The sequence below is a fragment of the Phasianus colchicus genome, chromosome 31, assembly GCF_987193195.1.
Source record: "Phasianus colchicus chromosome 31, bPhaCol1.hap1.1, whole genome shotgun sequence".
NCBI classification, from domain to species: domain Eukaryota; kingdom Metazoa; phylum Chordata; class Aves; order Galliformes; family Phasianidae; genus Phasianus; species Phasianus colchicus.
In genome coordinates this window covers 1581354-1597086 of record NC_143466.1, presented here as the reverse complement: position 1 = coordinate 1597086, position 15733 = coordinate 1581354, and the positions used below count along the sequence as shown (strand labels likewise).

Below are 15733 nucleotides of genomic sequence, written 5' to 3'. Positions count from 1 at the left end.
AATGGAATGTGTTCAGAGGAGGGCAACAAAGCTGGTGAGGGGTGTGGAACACAGGCCATATGAGGAAAGGCTGAAGGAGCTGGGATTGTTCAGCCTGGAGAAGAGGAGGCTCAGGTGAGACCTCATTGCTCTCTATAACTTCCCAAAGGGAGGTTGTAGTGAGCTGGAGGTCGGCCTCTTCTCTCGTGTCATTAGTGATAGGACCAGAGGGAATGGTGTCAAGCTAAAGCAGGGGAGATTCAAGCTGGTGCTCCTACCACCCCAAGGCCTACATCTTTGTGCCCTCACCTCTTGGGGACAGCGTGAGACTGGAGGTGGCACCCACACCTTCACCCCCAGGTTGGTACCAGCCCCCATTTGGGTGCCTGCAGTGTCACCCACAGGTGGCAGTATCATCACATCCCTTCCCCATCGAGGTGATGCTGAGGATGAAGGCACCCAAATACCTTCACCCCTCAGGTGCTGAGTTGGTGTCCCATGGGAACCTGGTGATTGCAGTGGTGAGGGGCTGTGCTGCTGTCCTCGTTTTTGCCCTCAGAATTTTCTTTGTCATTGATGCCCACAGCCTCTGGATATGGAGAGATGAGAGTCTGGGTGCTGACGTGGGTGCTGTAAGACCCCATGTATGCCTCTCCACAAAGCCTCTCTTCTTTGGGGTGCACTGTGTGGGAGTGACCCACATTCCCTATTTTGGGCTCCCTGATGCTCACTTCCCCTCTCAATGATTCCGAGATCTTTTCAAACCCAACACCTTCAAGTCCCCACCAGTGCCCCCAAATGCTTCCCAATCCCACCAAATCCCCAAATGCTCATCTCTAACAACAGTACCCTTTCTTTGCCCTCAAATCCCTTAGCACTCTTTCATACACGCAAATCCTTCCTGATCCACCCCATATCCAACATCAGCAGCGCTGTGGGATCCCCACATCTGTCCCAATTCACCCCTCTCCTACAGATCACCTTCAAGCCCCCTGACTCCCATTCTGTCCAACGTACATCTCCTATAGATTCCTTCATAGACCATTACCATCTCTGTTCTTTCTCTCTTCCTTGACTGTCTTATTAAACAGGTTTTTCCCTCAACCTCTGAGTTCCAGATTATTTGTCCTCTCATCTTCTCCCCCATCCCTCTAGGAGCAGTCAGTGAATGATGACAAAAGCCTTTCTACATTTTCAGAACAGCCTTTCTCATCACTTGAGCAGATATAAGCAGAAGGACGTGATTAGAAGCTCAAGAACTGAATGCAGAGGAGCCTCCTCCTAGTCAGCAGTCAAATCTTCAGTCCGTCTCAAAAAGTCTCCATCCAGTCCCTAAACACTGTTCAGCTCCAAAACACCCTCACCACCCCAGTATCTACATCCAGCCCCAAAAAGTCTCCTCCACCCACAAAATCTCTACCCACTTCCCAAAATCTCCATCCCCCAGAAATTTCCAGCCACACATAAATCTCCATTCACTCCCAGATTCTCTATCCAGCTCCACAACCTCCATCCATACCACTAATACTTCGTGCATCCCCAAATAGCCATCCAGACCCCATACACAAAATCTCCCTTCACCTCCAAACTCTCCATGCAGACCCCGAATCTCCACCTATCCTCAGATCTAAGCCTCCCTGGATTCTCAAGCCCCAAATGCCCCTCAGAACTCACTGGGACTCTCAAATCATAATGAGACACTCCAACACCCTACTTATGTCCCCAGATCTGAGACACCTTCGACTCCCAAGCCCACCCTCCCTGTTACCCAGTCTTACCCACCAGAATCCCAAATGCCCCAAATCTAACATCCCCAAATCCTTTCCAGTGAGGCCCATATCATTCCCAATCCCAACAAATCCCTCAAGGATCAACTCTAACCCCCAAATCCTTCTTTATCATCCTCAAATCCCTTCTCACCCACTGGCACACAAAATCTCTCCCAAGTTTTAGCACTGGTTGGAAGGTGGTGAGCAGCTGCGCTGAGCATCGCTTGTTTTGTAAATCTATAAATATAATCACCTGTCATGGTTTTATGATTTTTGGTTACTGGCATTCCGCATCATAACTTCATGTGGCACACTGAGAGTGAAAGAGCTAATGCTCCAGTTCCATGGATCGTGGATAGTTCCAGACACCTGGTTCTCCAAAGAGAAGAAGAACTGCACACCACGCACCCCAGAGGACTTTGTGCTGTTCTGTTATCCGTTGTCCATTCAGAGAAAGAAAGAACTGTTGGCAGTTCATGAGCTGTCCTCTATTTCCCTTTCTGCTCCTCCCAGCAACGTGTGTGCTCCCTAGTCATCTCAACTTCAGCATTGGAGTAAGGCCTTTGGTTTTGGACACACTCCCATTCTATTTGATGTATTAGCTTCAATTTCAGTTATATTGTATTACACTGTACTGCAAATGTGTTACATTGCATACTGCTATCTTTTCTGTTAGTAAATTACCTCTTCTCCTGAGATTGTTGCTACTGTTCCATCTCCCAACCTTTTCCCCATTATTCCCTTTCCCCTTTCCCAGGGCATGGGTTCATGGCTCCCCCCACAACACCAGTGACAGAACCAGGCCAAACTGGCCTGTGTACCATGCATATTGCCATTACTATGATTTCCCTCTTCCTTTTCTGCCCTAGTAAATTGTTTTCTATTGCAACCCATGAGTTTTGCATTCTCTTGGTTGATTCTCACACAGTGCACCAAGAGTGGGGTCAGTGAGTGAAGGGCTGTGTGGTGCTGAGCTGCTGGCAGCTGACAGCACTGCAGTCCTTGTGGTACCAAAAGTGGGACCCAAAGGGTGCAGATCCCGACGCACCACTGAAGCCACGTGTGCTGTGTTTGGCATCCCAAGGGGAACACCACACGAGGCACGTGCTGACAGAACTTTGGGGACAGTCAGTGACACTTGAGGGGTGATCGCCTGCGTGGGACACACAAACAGGGTCTGTGTGCAATGCCCTGTGTGTGTCAGCCAATTGAGGACAAAGCATTGTCACCACAAATGGGGGAAATTTGTCACGAGGTGGTGACATCATGGCATCCTGTCCCCAAGGGGAAATGAGATTGCCTCTCCGGCCACTTCCTGACCCCACTGCAGTCTCTCTGTCCCAGAGCTGCTCCTGCCTCATGGAACCAATGGCGCTGGCCCTCATCCTGGGTGAGTGACAATGGGGACGTGGTGCCACGGGGGTTGGTGGCCAGGTATCTGACCAGGACCGTGTCCCTTGCAGGTTGGTGGCTGGTGGCAGCGAGCAGGGCACAGGAACGTGAGTATGGGGACAGAGGAAGAATGGGGAGAGTGGGTGGGGACTGTGTTCAGGGTGCCATGAGAGGGGCACAGGAGGGTGTGCAGGGACAAGGCTGACTGCTGTCCCCTGTCCTAGTGCCCCGACCCTCCCTGTCGCTGCACCCCAGCCAGGGGGTGTCCCTGGGGGACACTGTCACCCTGCGCTGCCACCTGCCCCGAATGCCTGCCTGGGTCCAGCTCTGGTTGAATGGAACTCTCAGATCTGACAAGCAAAAAGACAAGGAGCAGGATACAGCTGAGTTCTCCTTTGCTGTCACAAACCTGGAAGATGCAGGGACGTATCAGTGTCGGTACCAGGTGTCAGAGCCACTGTGGACATCAAATAGGAGTGAGCCCGTGGAGCTGGTGCTGACAGGTGAGGGCACTATGGACACCAGCTGGCCCTGGTGTCTTCTCCTCCCTGCATGCAAACCGCAGCTTCCCCCAACTCAGCATTTCCCTGAGCCCAGGGAACATGTGGCAATGGGGATTGATGTCACCACCCACCGCTGGAATGGGGGTCATGGTGGCACATTCCTCCTGCACACAGCTGAATGCTCGGACCCTATCCTGTGCCAGGATCCCACTGGGAATACTGTGGGTGGGGTACAGAAACCTTCACCCACTCAGGGGGGACTCTGGCCTCTGCCAGCACCAGTACAAAATCCTACAACCCCAAGGATCACACATTTGTGTCCTCACCCCTAGGGGACAGCATGATGATGGAGGTGACACCCACACCTGCAACCCCAGTCGGGTCTGAGACCCCATTTGCACGCCCCCGGTGTCACCCATGGGTGGAACTGTCCCTGCATCCCTGCCCTGTGATGTTAACACCCAAACACTTGCACCCCACAGGTGCCCAGGGGCGGTCCCATGGGAACCTGGTGGTGGCGGTGGTGAGGGGCTGTGCTGCTGTCTTGGTCTTCAGCCTGGGCCTCTACTTTGTCCTCGATGCCCGCAGCCTCTGGACAAGGAGAGATAAGAGCCCTGGTGAGGAAGTGGTTAAACGGTTTCCATCCCTTAAAGATCCTCTCAAGTGCCCTGCCTCCTCTTTCTGTCCTCAGTTGAATTCCCCAAGTGCCCTTTTCTATTCCCTACAGATCCCCCCAGGTGTCCCCTACCTGTTCTTTGATCCCCTACAGTCTTTAAGGACCACCAAGTATTCCATCGAGACCACGTATCCTTCATCTTTCAACTTTGTCACGGAATTAACTGGATCAGTTTATGCCCGTGACAGGGGGCAGTATGCCCCTGCCCTCCCCACCCCCCACCTGGGCCCACAAAATGGGAAGGAAGGGGGAAAAGGAAAGAAACAGTGGCAACAATCTATGGAGGTAAACTTATTTTACTAACTATGATATCGGAATACAAAATAATACAATATAATACAATCTAATTGAAATTGAGACTAATGAATGAAATAAGATATGAGAGAGAGTTCCCGAGACCGAGTCAAACCTGAAAAAGCTTGGAACGGCTAGGAAAGCACCCTCCAGCACCCACTGCCAGGCAGTAAGAGACCGCCCCCCCCGGAAGGGTCAGATCCCGTGACTTCCGCAATGTATAGGGATAGGTACGTAGAGTTAGAATATTAACACTTCCAGTACACGATGTTTTGATGTTGAATACTGAAAGTCAAATAAGCAAAAACCAAAACCATGACATTCCACCCCTTATTCTACATCACTACATCACGCTTAATATATATATATATATATACACACATATGCAAACAAACAAAATGATTACAAATGCATCACACGCACACGTCTATATACATGGAATTACTGTCTGCACTCCCCCAGCATCAAATTTCCTTGTGGTACACATTGAACATCCCCATTTTCCTGCATTACCCACCAAGTGGATCCAGGTCCCTGGGCAAAAACAGTACCGCGGAGAGGTCTGCCCTTTCCAGAAGCTGGAAGAACCCAAACTGCCTTTCCCAACATGCTCTTTACGTGTACAACAGGGACCTTATCTCCCTCTACGGTATGTAGAGAGCTGGATTGGGTAGGACCATCACGATTGATAGATCCTCTGGTATTGACTAACCAGGTGGCTTCTGCCAAATGCTTCTCCCAGTGCTTAAATGTTCCGCCACCCATTGCTTTCAGCATTGTTTTTAACAACCCATTGTATCGTTCGATTTTACCAGAAGCTGGTGCATGATAGGGAATATGGTAAATCCACTCAATGCCATGATCTTTGGCCCAAGTATTTACAAGAGAATTTTTGAAATGAGTCCCATTATCTGACTCAATTCTTTCTGGGGTGCCATGTCGCCAAAGGACTTGTTTCTCAAGACCTCATATGGTGTTTCGGGCAGTAGCATGGGGTACTGCATATGTTTCAAGCCACCCAGTGGTCGCCTCTACCATGGTAAGCACATAACACTTACCACTGCGGGATCGTGGCAAGGTGATATAATCAACCTGCCATGCCTCCCCATATTTATACTTTTGCCATCGCCCTTCCTCCCAGAGTGGTTTCATCTTCTTGGCTTGTTTGATTATAGCACATGTTTCACAGTCATGAATAACCTGTGCAATAGCATCCACAGTTAAGTCCACCCCTCGGTCTCTAGCCCACTTATATGTTGCATCTCTCCCCTGATGGCCCGAGGTCTCATGAGCCCACCGAGCTAGAAATAATTCACCCTTGTTCTGCCAGTCCAGGTCTATCTGAGCCACCTCAATTTTGGCAGCTCGGTCCACCTGGTGGTTATTTTGCTGTTCTTCAGTAGCCCGTCTTTTGGGCACATGAGCATCTACATGGCGCACCTTCACGACCATATTCTTTGTTCGGGCAGCAATATCTTTCCACAGTTCAGCAGCCCAAATAGGTTTACCCCTTCTTTGCCAGTTATTTTGCTCCCACTGCTGTAACCACCCCCACAAAGCATTTGCCACCATCCACGAGTCAGTGTAAAGATAAAGCATTGGCCACCTCTCCCGTTCAGCCACATCCAAGGCCAGTTGGACAGCCTTTACCTCTGCAAATTGGCTTGATTCTCCTTTCCCTTCAATGGCCTCTGCAACTTGTCGTGTGGGGCTCCACACAGCAGATTTCCATCTGCGATGCTTTCCCACAATACGACATGATCCATCAGTGAACAGGGCATACTTTCTTTCATTTTCTGGTAATTCATTGTATGGTGGGGCCTCTTTAGCTCGTGATACTTCTTCTGCTGGTGATGTTCCAAACTTTTTACCTTCAGGCCAGTCCATGATCACCTCTAGGATTCCTGGACGGCTGAGGTTCCCCATCCGCGCTCGTTGCGTAATCAACGCAATCCACTTACTCCAAGTGGCATCAGTTGCGTGATGGGTGGGGGGAACCTTTCCTTTAAACATCCAGTTCAACACTGGTAGTCGAGGTGCCAGAAGGAGCTGTGTTTCAGTACCGACCACTTCAGAAGCAGCCCGAACCCCCTCATAAGCAGCTAAGATCTCCTTTTCAGTTGGAGTGTAGCCCTCTTCCGACCCCTTGTAGGCCCGACTCCAGAATCCCAGGGGTCGGCCTCGGGTCTCTCCTGAGGCTCTTTGCCACAAACTCCAAGTGGGACCTTTCTCTCCAGCAGCAGTGTAGAGGATGTTCTTTATATCCTGCCCTGTCCGTACTGGCCCTAAGGCCACGGCACGGGCTATCTCCTGTTTAATCTGTTCAAAAGCCTGCTGCTGCTCAGGGCCCCATGTAAACTCATTCTTCATTCGCGTCACATGATAAAGGGGGCTTACAATGAAGCTATAGTTTGGAACATGCATTCTCCAAAAGCCCACTACACCTAAAAAAGATTGTGTCTCTTTCTTACTAGTGGGTGGAGACATAGCGGTGATTTTGTTGATCACATCTGTCGGGATGTGACGACGGCCATCTTGCCACTTTATACCTAGGAACTGAATCTCCTGAGCAGGTCCTTTCACTTTGCTCCGCTTAACAGCAAAACCAGCACGCAGAAGAATCTGGATTATTCGCTCCCCTTTTGTGAAGACTTCTTCTGCTGTATCGCCCCACACAACGATATCATCAATGTACTGCAAGTGCTCAGGGGCACTGCCCTGTTCTAATGCAGTTTGGATCAACCCGTGGCAAATGGTTGGGCTGTGTTTCCACCCCTGGGGCAAACGGTTCCAAGTATACTGAACACCCCTCCAGGTGAAAGCAAACTGTGGCCTACATTCTTTGGCCAAAGGAATGGAGAAAAAGGCATTAGCAATGTCAATGGTGGCATACCATTTGGCTGCTTTTGATTCCAGTTCATACTGGAGTTCTAACATGTCCGGCACAGCAGCACTCAGTGGGGGTGTGACCTCATTCAGGCCACGATAGTCCACCGTCAGCCTCCATTCTCCGCTGGCTTTACGCACTGGCCATATGGGGCTGTTAAAAGGCGAGTGAGTTTTGCTGATCACTCCCTGACTCTCTAGTTGACGAATCAACTTATGAATGGGGAGCAAGGAATCCCTGTTGGTGCGGTACTGCCGTCTGTGCACCGTTTTTGTAGCAATTGGTACCTGTTGCTCTTTTACTTGTAGCAACCCCACAACAGACGGATCTTCTGACAGGCCAGGCAAAACAGACAGCTGCTTAATGTTGTTTGTGTCTATAGCAGCTATTCCAAAGGCCCATCGATACCCCTTAGGATCCTTGAAATGCCCCCTTCTGAGGTAATCAATACCAAGTATACATGGAGCCCCTGGACCAGTCACAATAGGGTGCTTTTGCCAGTTCCTACCAGTGAGGCTTATCTCGGCCTCCAACACAGTCAATTCTTGAGAGCCCCCAGTCACTCCAGAAATATGGATTGATTCTGTCCCTTCATAAGTCGAGGGCATCAGAGTGCACTGTGCACCGGTATCCACCAATGCCTTATATTTCAGTGGTTCTGATGTGCCAGGCCATCGGATCCACACAGTCCAATAAACTCTATTATCCCTTTCCCCCCCCTGACTGAGGGCAGGGCCCCTCTATTCATTACCTGTGGTAACCGGAGCAACTGCACTGGCGGTTGATCTGCTTTGTAATTCTCTCACCCGTGCTCGTAGTACATGAGTAGCTTGGTCGTGCCACTTCCTCATGTCTTCTCCATGGTCACGTAAGTAACGCCACAAGGCAAGTCGCGATGTAGGATTCCTTCCTGGAGCTGGAGAGCGTTTGCCTCTAACAGCTGAGATTTTTGATTTTGCACCTGAGAAGGAGGGTTCATCGTCTTTAGTTAGTTGGATCCACATTTGTTCTACCATCTCCTTCACCTCCTTCATTAGACTCTTTTGACTATTCTGATCTTCATCAAGCGTTTCTGATACTTCTACAGGTTTGTCACGATTCATCAGTGAAGACATTTGCTCTCGCATTTCATTCAGTTGCTCCGTCATTTGTGAGATGGCGGCGATGGCGGCGCGAGTTGGGGTAGCTGTTGTTCATAGCTTTGGAGCATAAGAATCAATTCATAAACTAAGGGGCTTCTCTGTTGGTCCTGGTATCTGTCCGATGCTGCCAATAGTGCAGAGGCGTATCTGGCTGGTGCTGTTGATGTGAGTTGCTGCCACATTTCACGCGTTGTTCTCACTCTCTCAGGGTCATGGCCTTGTGGGTCGTTAAAAACACAGTTAGGATCATACAACATTTCCACCACGGCTATTTCCCTCAAATACTGGATACCCTGTTCAACTGTATCCCATCTTTTCGTCACAGGCTTCAAGCCACTTTTGAAGGGGTACCTTTCCTTCACGGCTGTTAATACTCGTTCCCAGAGGGAGGCAGCCCCATCCAGACATCGACTAATTCCTCTGTCAATAGCTGGATCTCTGGCAATGGCTCCTAATTGGCGAGCTTCGTTACCATCTAGAGACAAGCTACTGGCCCCATCGTCCCAACAGCGAACTAACCAGGAAACGATGGCTTCATTTGGGCGCCGTATAAATTCCTTTCTTGAGCCTTGGATTTCAGTCATCTTCAGAGGCCGACGAGTAGTAATAGAAACTTCCTCTTCATCACTCTCTTCTGCATGTCTCTTAGTTTTTCCTTTTGCCTTTCTTGATGTTGGTGGTTTCGAGGAGGGCCCCTCACCTGGATCTTCCTCCACCTCCTCCTCTTCTTCTTTTTTCCGTTCTAGACGCGAGGACACTCGTTTCCATTTCTTGCCCTCCACAGGGGCAACTGATATTGTTACTGGTGTCTCCTGTAATTGATCAGATTTGACTTTCCCTTTGGCTTGAACCTCAGCTCGGAAACTCTCTCTCTCCAAAACAGTATTATATATGGCACGGTAAGCACAAGCCAAACCCCAAATAAGTTGTACCTCCTTAGATTTACCTGAGCCGCACTGCCCCTGTTCCAAATACTGGCTAAGTTTCTGGGGATCCCACAGGTGCTCAAGAGTGAAATCCCATGACATTGCGGGTCCCCATGCTTCTAAGATTTTTCCTAAACCTCTCCATATTCCCTGCCAGTCAGCATTCTCTGGTTCTGGAGGAGACTCCTTCTGCTTACTATTCCTGTATTGGAATACATTCAGGGAGAGTAATATTACGACCACAAGCATGAGAGTTAACTCAGCATTGGAAAAGCGTCTGATAAACCAAAAGGAAAACCTGGAAACTGGTTTGAACATCGTGTGGTTTGTAAAATTAGCTATTCCATCTGGGATGTAGTTGCTTGTGAAATTAGCCATTCCATACGGGATGCAAGTGTCAAAATTCGTATTAAACATTGCATATAGGTACCAAGATAGGTACCATACAGGCGTCTCCATCAGTGCCTTTATGTAGTTATATACGTACACCATTCCACAACAAGTAAAGATGACATTGATGATTCGCCAGTAGGTCGCGAGAAACACCATAGCTTTTAATCCCTTACTCAGCGCTTCCACGAAAAAGAGTGGGTTCATCGCTGGTTTCTGCTCAAAAAGGGTTAATGAATTGAAACTAACAAGAGGGGGGGGGGAAAGGAAAAAAAGGCACTACCCAGACTAAGCAGTGCTCAAAGTTTACAAATATCCCAGAATACTGGCAGTACGCCTGGCCTTTCAAGGTCAAGTTTCCCAGCACAAAACCTGAACTACTGATAATGCTCCCTAACGAAGCTCTCTAAGAGCAGAGAGCGAGATTCGTTCTAAGAGCCAAAAAGCAAAAACCAAAAACAAAAGGCAGCTATGCCCGCATTCTCCACCAAAATCTGTCACGGAATTAACTGGATCAGTTTATGCCCGTGACAGGGGGCAGTATGCCCCTGCCCTCCCCACCCCCCACCTGGGCCCACAAAATGGGAAGGAAGGGGGAAAAGGAAAAAAACAGCGGCAACAATCTATGGAGGTAAACTTATTTTACTAACTATGATATCGGAATACAAAATAATACAATATAATACAATCTAATTGAAATTGAGACTAATGAATGAAATAAGATATGAGAGAGAGTTCCCGAGACCGAGTCAAACCTGAAAAAGCTTGGAACGGCTAGGAAAGCACCCTCCAGCACCCACTGCCAGGCAGTAAGAGACCGCCCCCCCCGGAAGGGTCAGATCCCGTGACTTCCGCAATGTATAGGGATAGGTACGTAGAGTTAGAATATTAACACTTCCAGTACACGATGTTTTGATGTTGAATACTGAAAGTCAAATAAGCAAAAACCAAAACCATGACAAACTTCCTCTTTTTGATGCAGTTGTCACCCCTGAAATGCTTAAGTCAATGTCAATCAAGGTAAGTGTCTGTGTCAGTGGACCCCAAGTCCCAGTTCACCCCTTGGGGCACACAGAGAACATCACTATGGAGACCCACACCCTTCCCATGAGGCCCACAGATGAACCCCAGCCTCATATGGCTTACTCTGACATTTATGTGCCCCACCTGTATCCAGCTCATGGGAAATCCAAATCTGCATTGCAGGGAACCCTCAGCCCACAATCCTAAGTCTCCAGACCCACACAAGCCCTCCAAGCCTTACTCCCTCCCAGAACATACAGGCACATACAACTTGAGAAGAGCGGACCTAAATGCACCCACACAGAATCCCAATGACCCATGGGGAATATAAAAAAGAAAAAAGCCCCTCTATTCCCCCAGTCCCTAGGTACCCCAAGACCATAGCTGGACCCCACATATCCCCCTTGCAGACCCCCCCGGTACCCCCACAGAACTCCAGACTCACCCTCATGGTCACATCCCCCTCATACCTTCACCAGAGGCCAACCCTCAGCCCACCCATCTTGGGGACCCCCATGGTAGCACCCCAGTCTCCTCCTGTATCTCCAGGTGCCCCCCAGGGACAGCGAGGATGTGACTTACGTCGAGATGCCAGCTGCCATCCCGAGCTCCCAGACTCCCAGTTCCCCCACCGCCAACCAACCCCCCGTTATCTACACCACAGTGAGCACTGAATTACCGTGCTGATGGGCCTCCCAGGTGCCTCATTTTTGGGGTGTGTGGAAGGGGACAGACCTCAAGTTCCCTGCTTGGGACTCCCTGATGTCCTCTTCTTATCTCAGACCAGCTGATCTCCCCAAATCTAACAATCCCAAATTCTCACTGGTGCATCCAAAATACTTCCCACTCACACCAAATCCCAAATGCTCATCTCTAAAAAACTTCCTTATCCCCTCAAGTACCTTAACACTCCCTGAGACGTCCAAATCCTCTGCTGTCCTGTCCCAGACACCACCACCTGACACATTCCTGAGACACCCTTATCTGTGCCAGTCTTCCCCTCTTACGGAAGTCCCACAGAATGTCCTTTCCTCTCCTTCCATCTCCTACAGATTTCCTATAGATTCCATGTAGACCCCCCAAAATCCCTTGCCTCCCTTTCTGCCATGGTTGTATCCTTGGTCTTTGGGTGCTGAGCAATTCCTTTGTGCATCACTTGCTTTGCAGAAGTATATACATCTATCTGATTATCAGTACTGTTATTTCTCGCTTCCTTTTCGGTCTCAGTAAATAGATTTTATCTCCACCGATGAATTCTTCCTCATTTTCTCTGGTTCTCTCCCCAGACCCACTGGGAGGGGTCAGTGGGAATACAAGCTGTGTGGTGCTGAGCTGCTGCTGTGTGACAGCACCGCACTCCTTGCTGTCCCTCCCTCCCTCCATGAACAGGACGTGACACTCACCTGGTGCAGCTGTCAGATCCCCTCAGTGTGGGAAGGTCTGGTTGTGACCTCCCAGCTCTACCCAGGAAGGCTCCATGCCAGAGAGGTCCGAGCAGGGACAAGCCCTGGCTGCCTGGGAAATGCCGGTGTTTCAGCTCCCCTGTTCCCGAGGAGCTGAAAAGGTGCAGTGGCTGCCCTTCCCTCCTGAGAACTGGTTGGGCTCAGAACCACCCAGTGTGTGCTGTGTTGGGAGCAGCACTGCTGACAGCCCAGAAGGAGAGGCACTGCATTCAACACCCTGCTGATGGAAGGCTGACATCCTGGCAGGAACCACGGACAGCCCTGCAGAGCCAATTCACTGCTGAACGGAATGCCACTCGGCGATGCTGTGTGGTGCTGTCAGAACCAGCAGATGAGGAAATCATTCTGTGCACTGAATTAGAATGACAGGAAGAAGGAGTGGACTCCTCTCCTCTCCTCTCCTCTCCTCTCCTCTCCTCTCCTCTCCTCTCCTCTCCTCTCCTCTCCTCTCCTCTCCTCTCCTCTCCTCTCCTCTCCTCTCCTCTCCTCTCCTCTCCTCCACTCTCCTCTCCTCCACTCTCCTCTCCTCCACTCTCCTCTCCTCTCCTCCACTCTCCTCTCCTCCACTCTCGTCTCCTCCACTCTCCTCTCCTCTCCTCTCCTCTCCTCTCCTCTCCTCTCCTCTCCTCTCCTCTCCTCTCCTCTCCTCTCCTCTCCTCTCCTCTCCTCTCCTCTCCTCTCCTCTCCTCTCCTCTCCTCTCCTCTCCTCTCCTCTCCTCTCCTCTCCTCTCCTCTCCTCTCCTCTCCTCTCCTCTCCTCTCCTCTCCTCTCCTCTCCTCTCCTCTCCTCTCCTCTCCTCTCCTCTCCTCTCCTCTCCTCTCCCCTCCCCTCCCCTCCCCTCCCCTCCCCTCCCCTCCCCTCCCCTCCCCTCCCCTCCCCTCCCCTCCCCTCCCCAAGGGCGCACACGGGAAGGGGACGTGTGTGTGCTGTAGGGACAGACGTGGCGCTGACGTGGGGCACGTGGTAAGGACACACGGACACAGGGAGGGCCTGGAGAGTGCAGGCACAGGGAGCACATGTGCACCGTCCCTCTCAGGGGGTTTGGAGGGAGGTGAATCTCTCTCTGTCTCCTGAGTCACACCTCTCCCAGCCAGCAGGGACAGATACTGCGATGGAGTCAGCCAAGGCTCAGAGCAGGAATACACGTCCATTTCCTGAGAGCTTCTCTTCAAAGCACTGCTTTGGAATGAAAAACTGTCCACAAAGTCTTGTTGCTCACCTCCCGCATTCTTTACCGGTCTCAGAAAACATGCTAAGGACACCCATGTGCAGCACTGTGCACATCTACTGGTGTACACGCGTGATGCTGCGGACACCAAGGAATGGAGTTAATCACGGAGTGCACATCTGGGTGTAACTGTTGTGCACATGTGACGGTGAACACATGTGACACACAGGAACACATGCAGTGATACATGCATGCAGTGCACACGTGACGGTAAGCACACACAACACACCTGCACTGTGCACGCTGGCAGTACATGTGTGCACACTAGACACACGTGTTTGTGCACACGTATGGAGGCATCAGTGATGCCTCCCAACTGCTACCTCGGCGTAGATAACAGAGGGCTGGGGGTCAGCGGGGGGGTTGAGGGGCGGAGTGCTGGGGGTCACAGCTTGCAGCTCCATGTAGGTCAGACCCTCGCTGTCACTGGAGGGAACCTGGGGACACAGTGGGAAGGCAGAGTGTCAACCTGGGGGTCCCCAATGTCCTTTGGGAGGGACACCACGTGAGTGAAGTTTGGGGTTCTTCCTACACAGCGTGAAAGTGGCTCATGGGGTCTGAGGGGTATTTAAGTTTTGGAGGGGCCAGGGGGATCTGAGGGCTCAGATTTGGGTGTCTCCACAATGCGGATTTGGAGTTCCTCATGGTCTGGGTTTGGCGGCTGTCCTTAACATTAAGGCAAACCATATGAGGCTGTGGATCCCCTGGGATCCCCATGGACAGGGTTTGGGGCTGTGAATGGGATCAGGACTTGTTCCAAGGGTCAGGCCGGAGTTTGGGGTTCCCTGACCTGGACACTTACCTGGAATTCCATGTCCTCAGGCCTTTCTGCAGGGGTGCCTGCATCAAAACAAGGAGGAGAATGGGATGGGGCTATGGGGGTAAGTGGAGACTTTGAGAGGATCAACTGAGAAATAAAGACGTTTAAACCCTTCCCCACCAGGGCACTCATCTCTCCGTATCCGACGTCTGCAGGCACCGAGGAGGAAGAAGACAACAAGGATGAGGATGAAGACAAAGGCAGCAGTGCAGCCCCCAGCCACTGCCACCACCAGGTTCCCATGGGAACTGTCTGCAGCACCTGTGGGATCCGGGTGTTTGGGTTATCACATCCTCAACCATAGCCTCTATAGGGACAAGAGGTGACACAGCCACTCATGGGGTGGCGCCAGGGGTACTCAAATGGGGTTGAGACCCACCTGGGGATGCAGATGTGGGTGTCACCTCCAGAGTCACATTACTCCCAAGGGGTGAGGACAGAAAGGGGTAAGCCCAGGGGCGGTAGGAGCACCTATAGGTGCCACTGTCAGCTGGGGTCACCCCAAAGATGGTGAAGGTGGCTGTGCCCACCACATCGAGGTCCTGTTGTTGGATGGGGGCTGAGCAGCCATCCTTGTGCAGGAGGAAGGCGGCCCCATAGGCCTTGTTCCAGCACTGGATGGTGACATTGGTCCCTGTCCCCACACATTCCTCAGGGCTCAGGGAAATGCTGGGTGGGGGGAAACTGCGATCTGCATGAGGGAAGGGACTGCAGTGGGACACGGTCCTGTTGGGAGCAAGCAGAACCATCTGCTGTCCCCAGTGCCCTCACCTGTCAGCACCAGCTCCACAGGATCACTCTTCTCTGATTCCACTGCTGACGAAGGCACTCGGTACTGACACCGATATGTACCTGCGTGCTCCCGATTTGTTCTGAAGAAGGTGAACTCTGCAGTGTCCTGCACCTTGTACTTGTAATTGCGGTATGTCTGATGTCCTTCCTTGTACAGCCAGACCCGTGCAGCCAGCTGGGGCAGGCGGCACCTTAGGGAGACAGTGTCGCCCAGGGACACCCCCTGGCTGGGTTGCAGCGACAGGGTGGGTTGGGGCACTAGGACAGGGGACAGCAGTCAGCCTTGTCCCTGCACACCTTCCTCTGCCCCTCTCATGGCACCCTGCCCATTCTCCTCTCTGCTGGCCCCATTCTCCCCCTGTTCCCCATACTTACGCTGCAGTGTCCTGCTTGCTGCCACCAGCCACCAACCTGCAAGGGACACGGTCCTGGTTCCACACAGAGCCACC

General features: G+C 51.3%; 2 protein-coding genes and 1 pseudogene across 5 annotated transcripts in view; 2 read left to right on the top strand and 1 right to left on the bottom strand.

Annotated features, from left to right (window-relative positions):
* The window catches only part of LOC149914177 (T-cell-interacting, activating receptor on myeloid cells protein 1-like), an 82876-nt pseudogene that overhangs the window by 38363 nt on the left and 28780 nt on the right, over positions 1-15733 (top strand).
* Positions 1-15733, bottom strand: part of LOC149914182 (osteoclast-associated immunoglobulin-like receptor) — a 51282-nt gene that overhangs the window by 35297 nt on the left and 252 nt on the right. Inside the window, exons 2-7 of one of the 2 annotated variants that reach the window (XM_090127771.1) lie at positions 15660-15695; positions 15264-15542; positions 14872-15183; positions 14613-14753; positions 14475-14512; positions 13316-14109 (exon numbers count right to left, since the gene is read on the bottom strand). In XM_090127771.1, coding sequence (XP_089983897.1) covers positions 13972-14109; positions 14475-14512; positions 14613-14753; positions 14872-15183; positions 15264-15542; positions 15660-15695 — 944 coding nt within the window. In that variant the 3' untranslated portion in view covers positions 13316-13971. Of the gene's footprint in view, positions 1-13315; positions 14110-14474; positions 14513-14612; positions 14754-14871; positions 15184-15263; positions 15543-15659; positions 15696-15733 lie in introns of those variants that run through there. The other variant, XM_090127769.1, reaches the window with a different exon arrangement.
* On the top strand, positions 2784-12079 carry LOC149914183 (leukocyte immunoglobulin-like receptor subfamily B member 3A). 3 transcript variants are annotated; one of them, XM_090127891.1, is made up of 6 exons: positions 2791-3138; positions 3212-3247; positions 3365-3643; positions 4126-4260; positions 10941-10978; positions 11531-12079. In XM_090127891.1, the coding sequence occupies exons 1-6, from the start codon at positions 3015-3017 to the stop codon at positions 11666-11668; spliced, it is 750 nt and encodes a 249-aa protein (XP_089984017.1). In that variant the 5' UTR covers positions 2791-3014; the 3' UTR covers positions 11669-12079. The 3 variants fall into 3 exon arrangements, with proteins under 3 accessions (XP_089984018.1, XP_089984019.1, XP_089984017.1); XM_090127892.1 differs by lacking the exons at positions 10941-10978; positions 11531-12079 and adding an exon at positions 4413-4666 and having other exon boundaries at positions 2784-3138; XM_090127893.1 differs by lacking the exons at positions 10941-10978; positions 11531-12079 and adding an exon at positions 4371-4456 and having other exon boundaries at positions 2786-3138.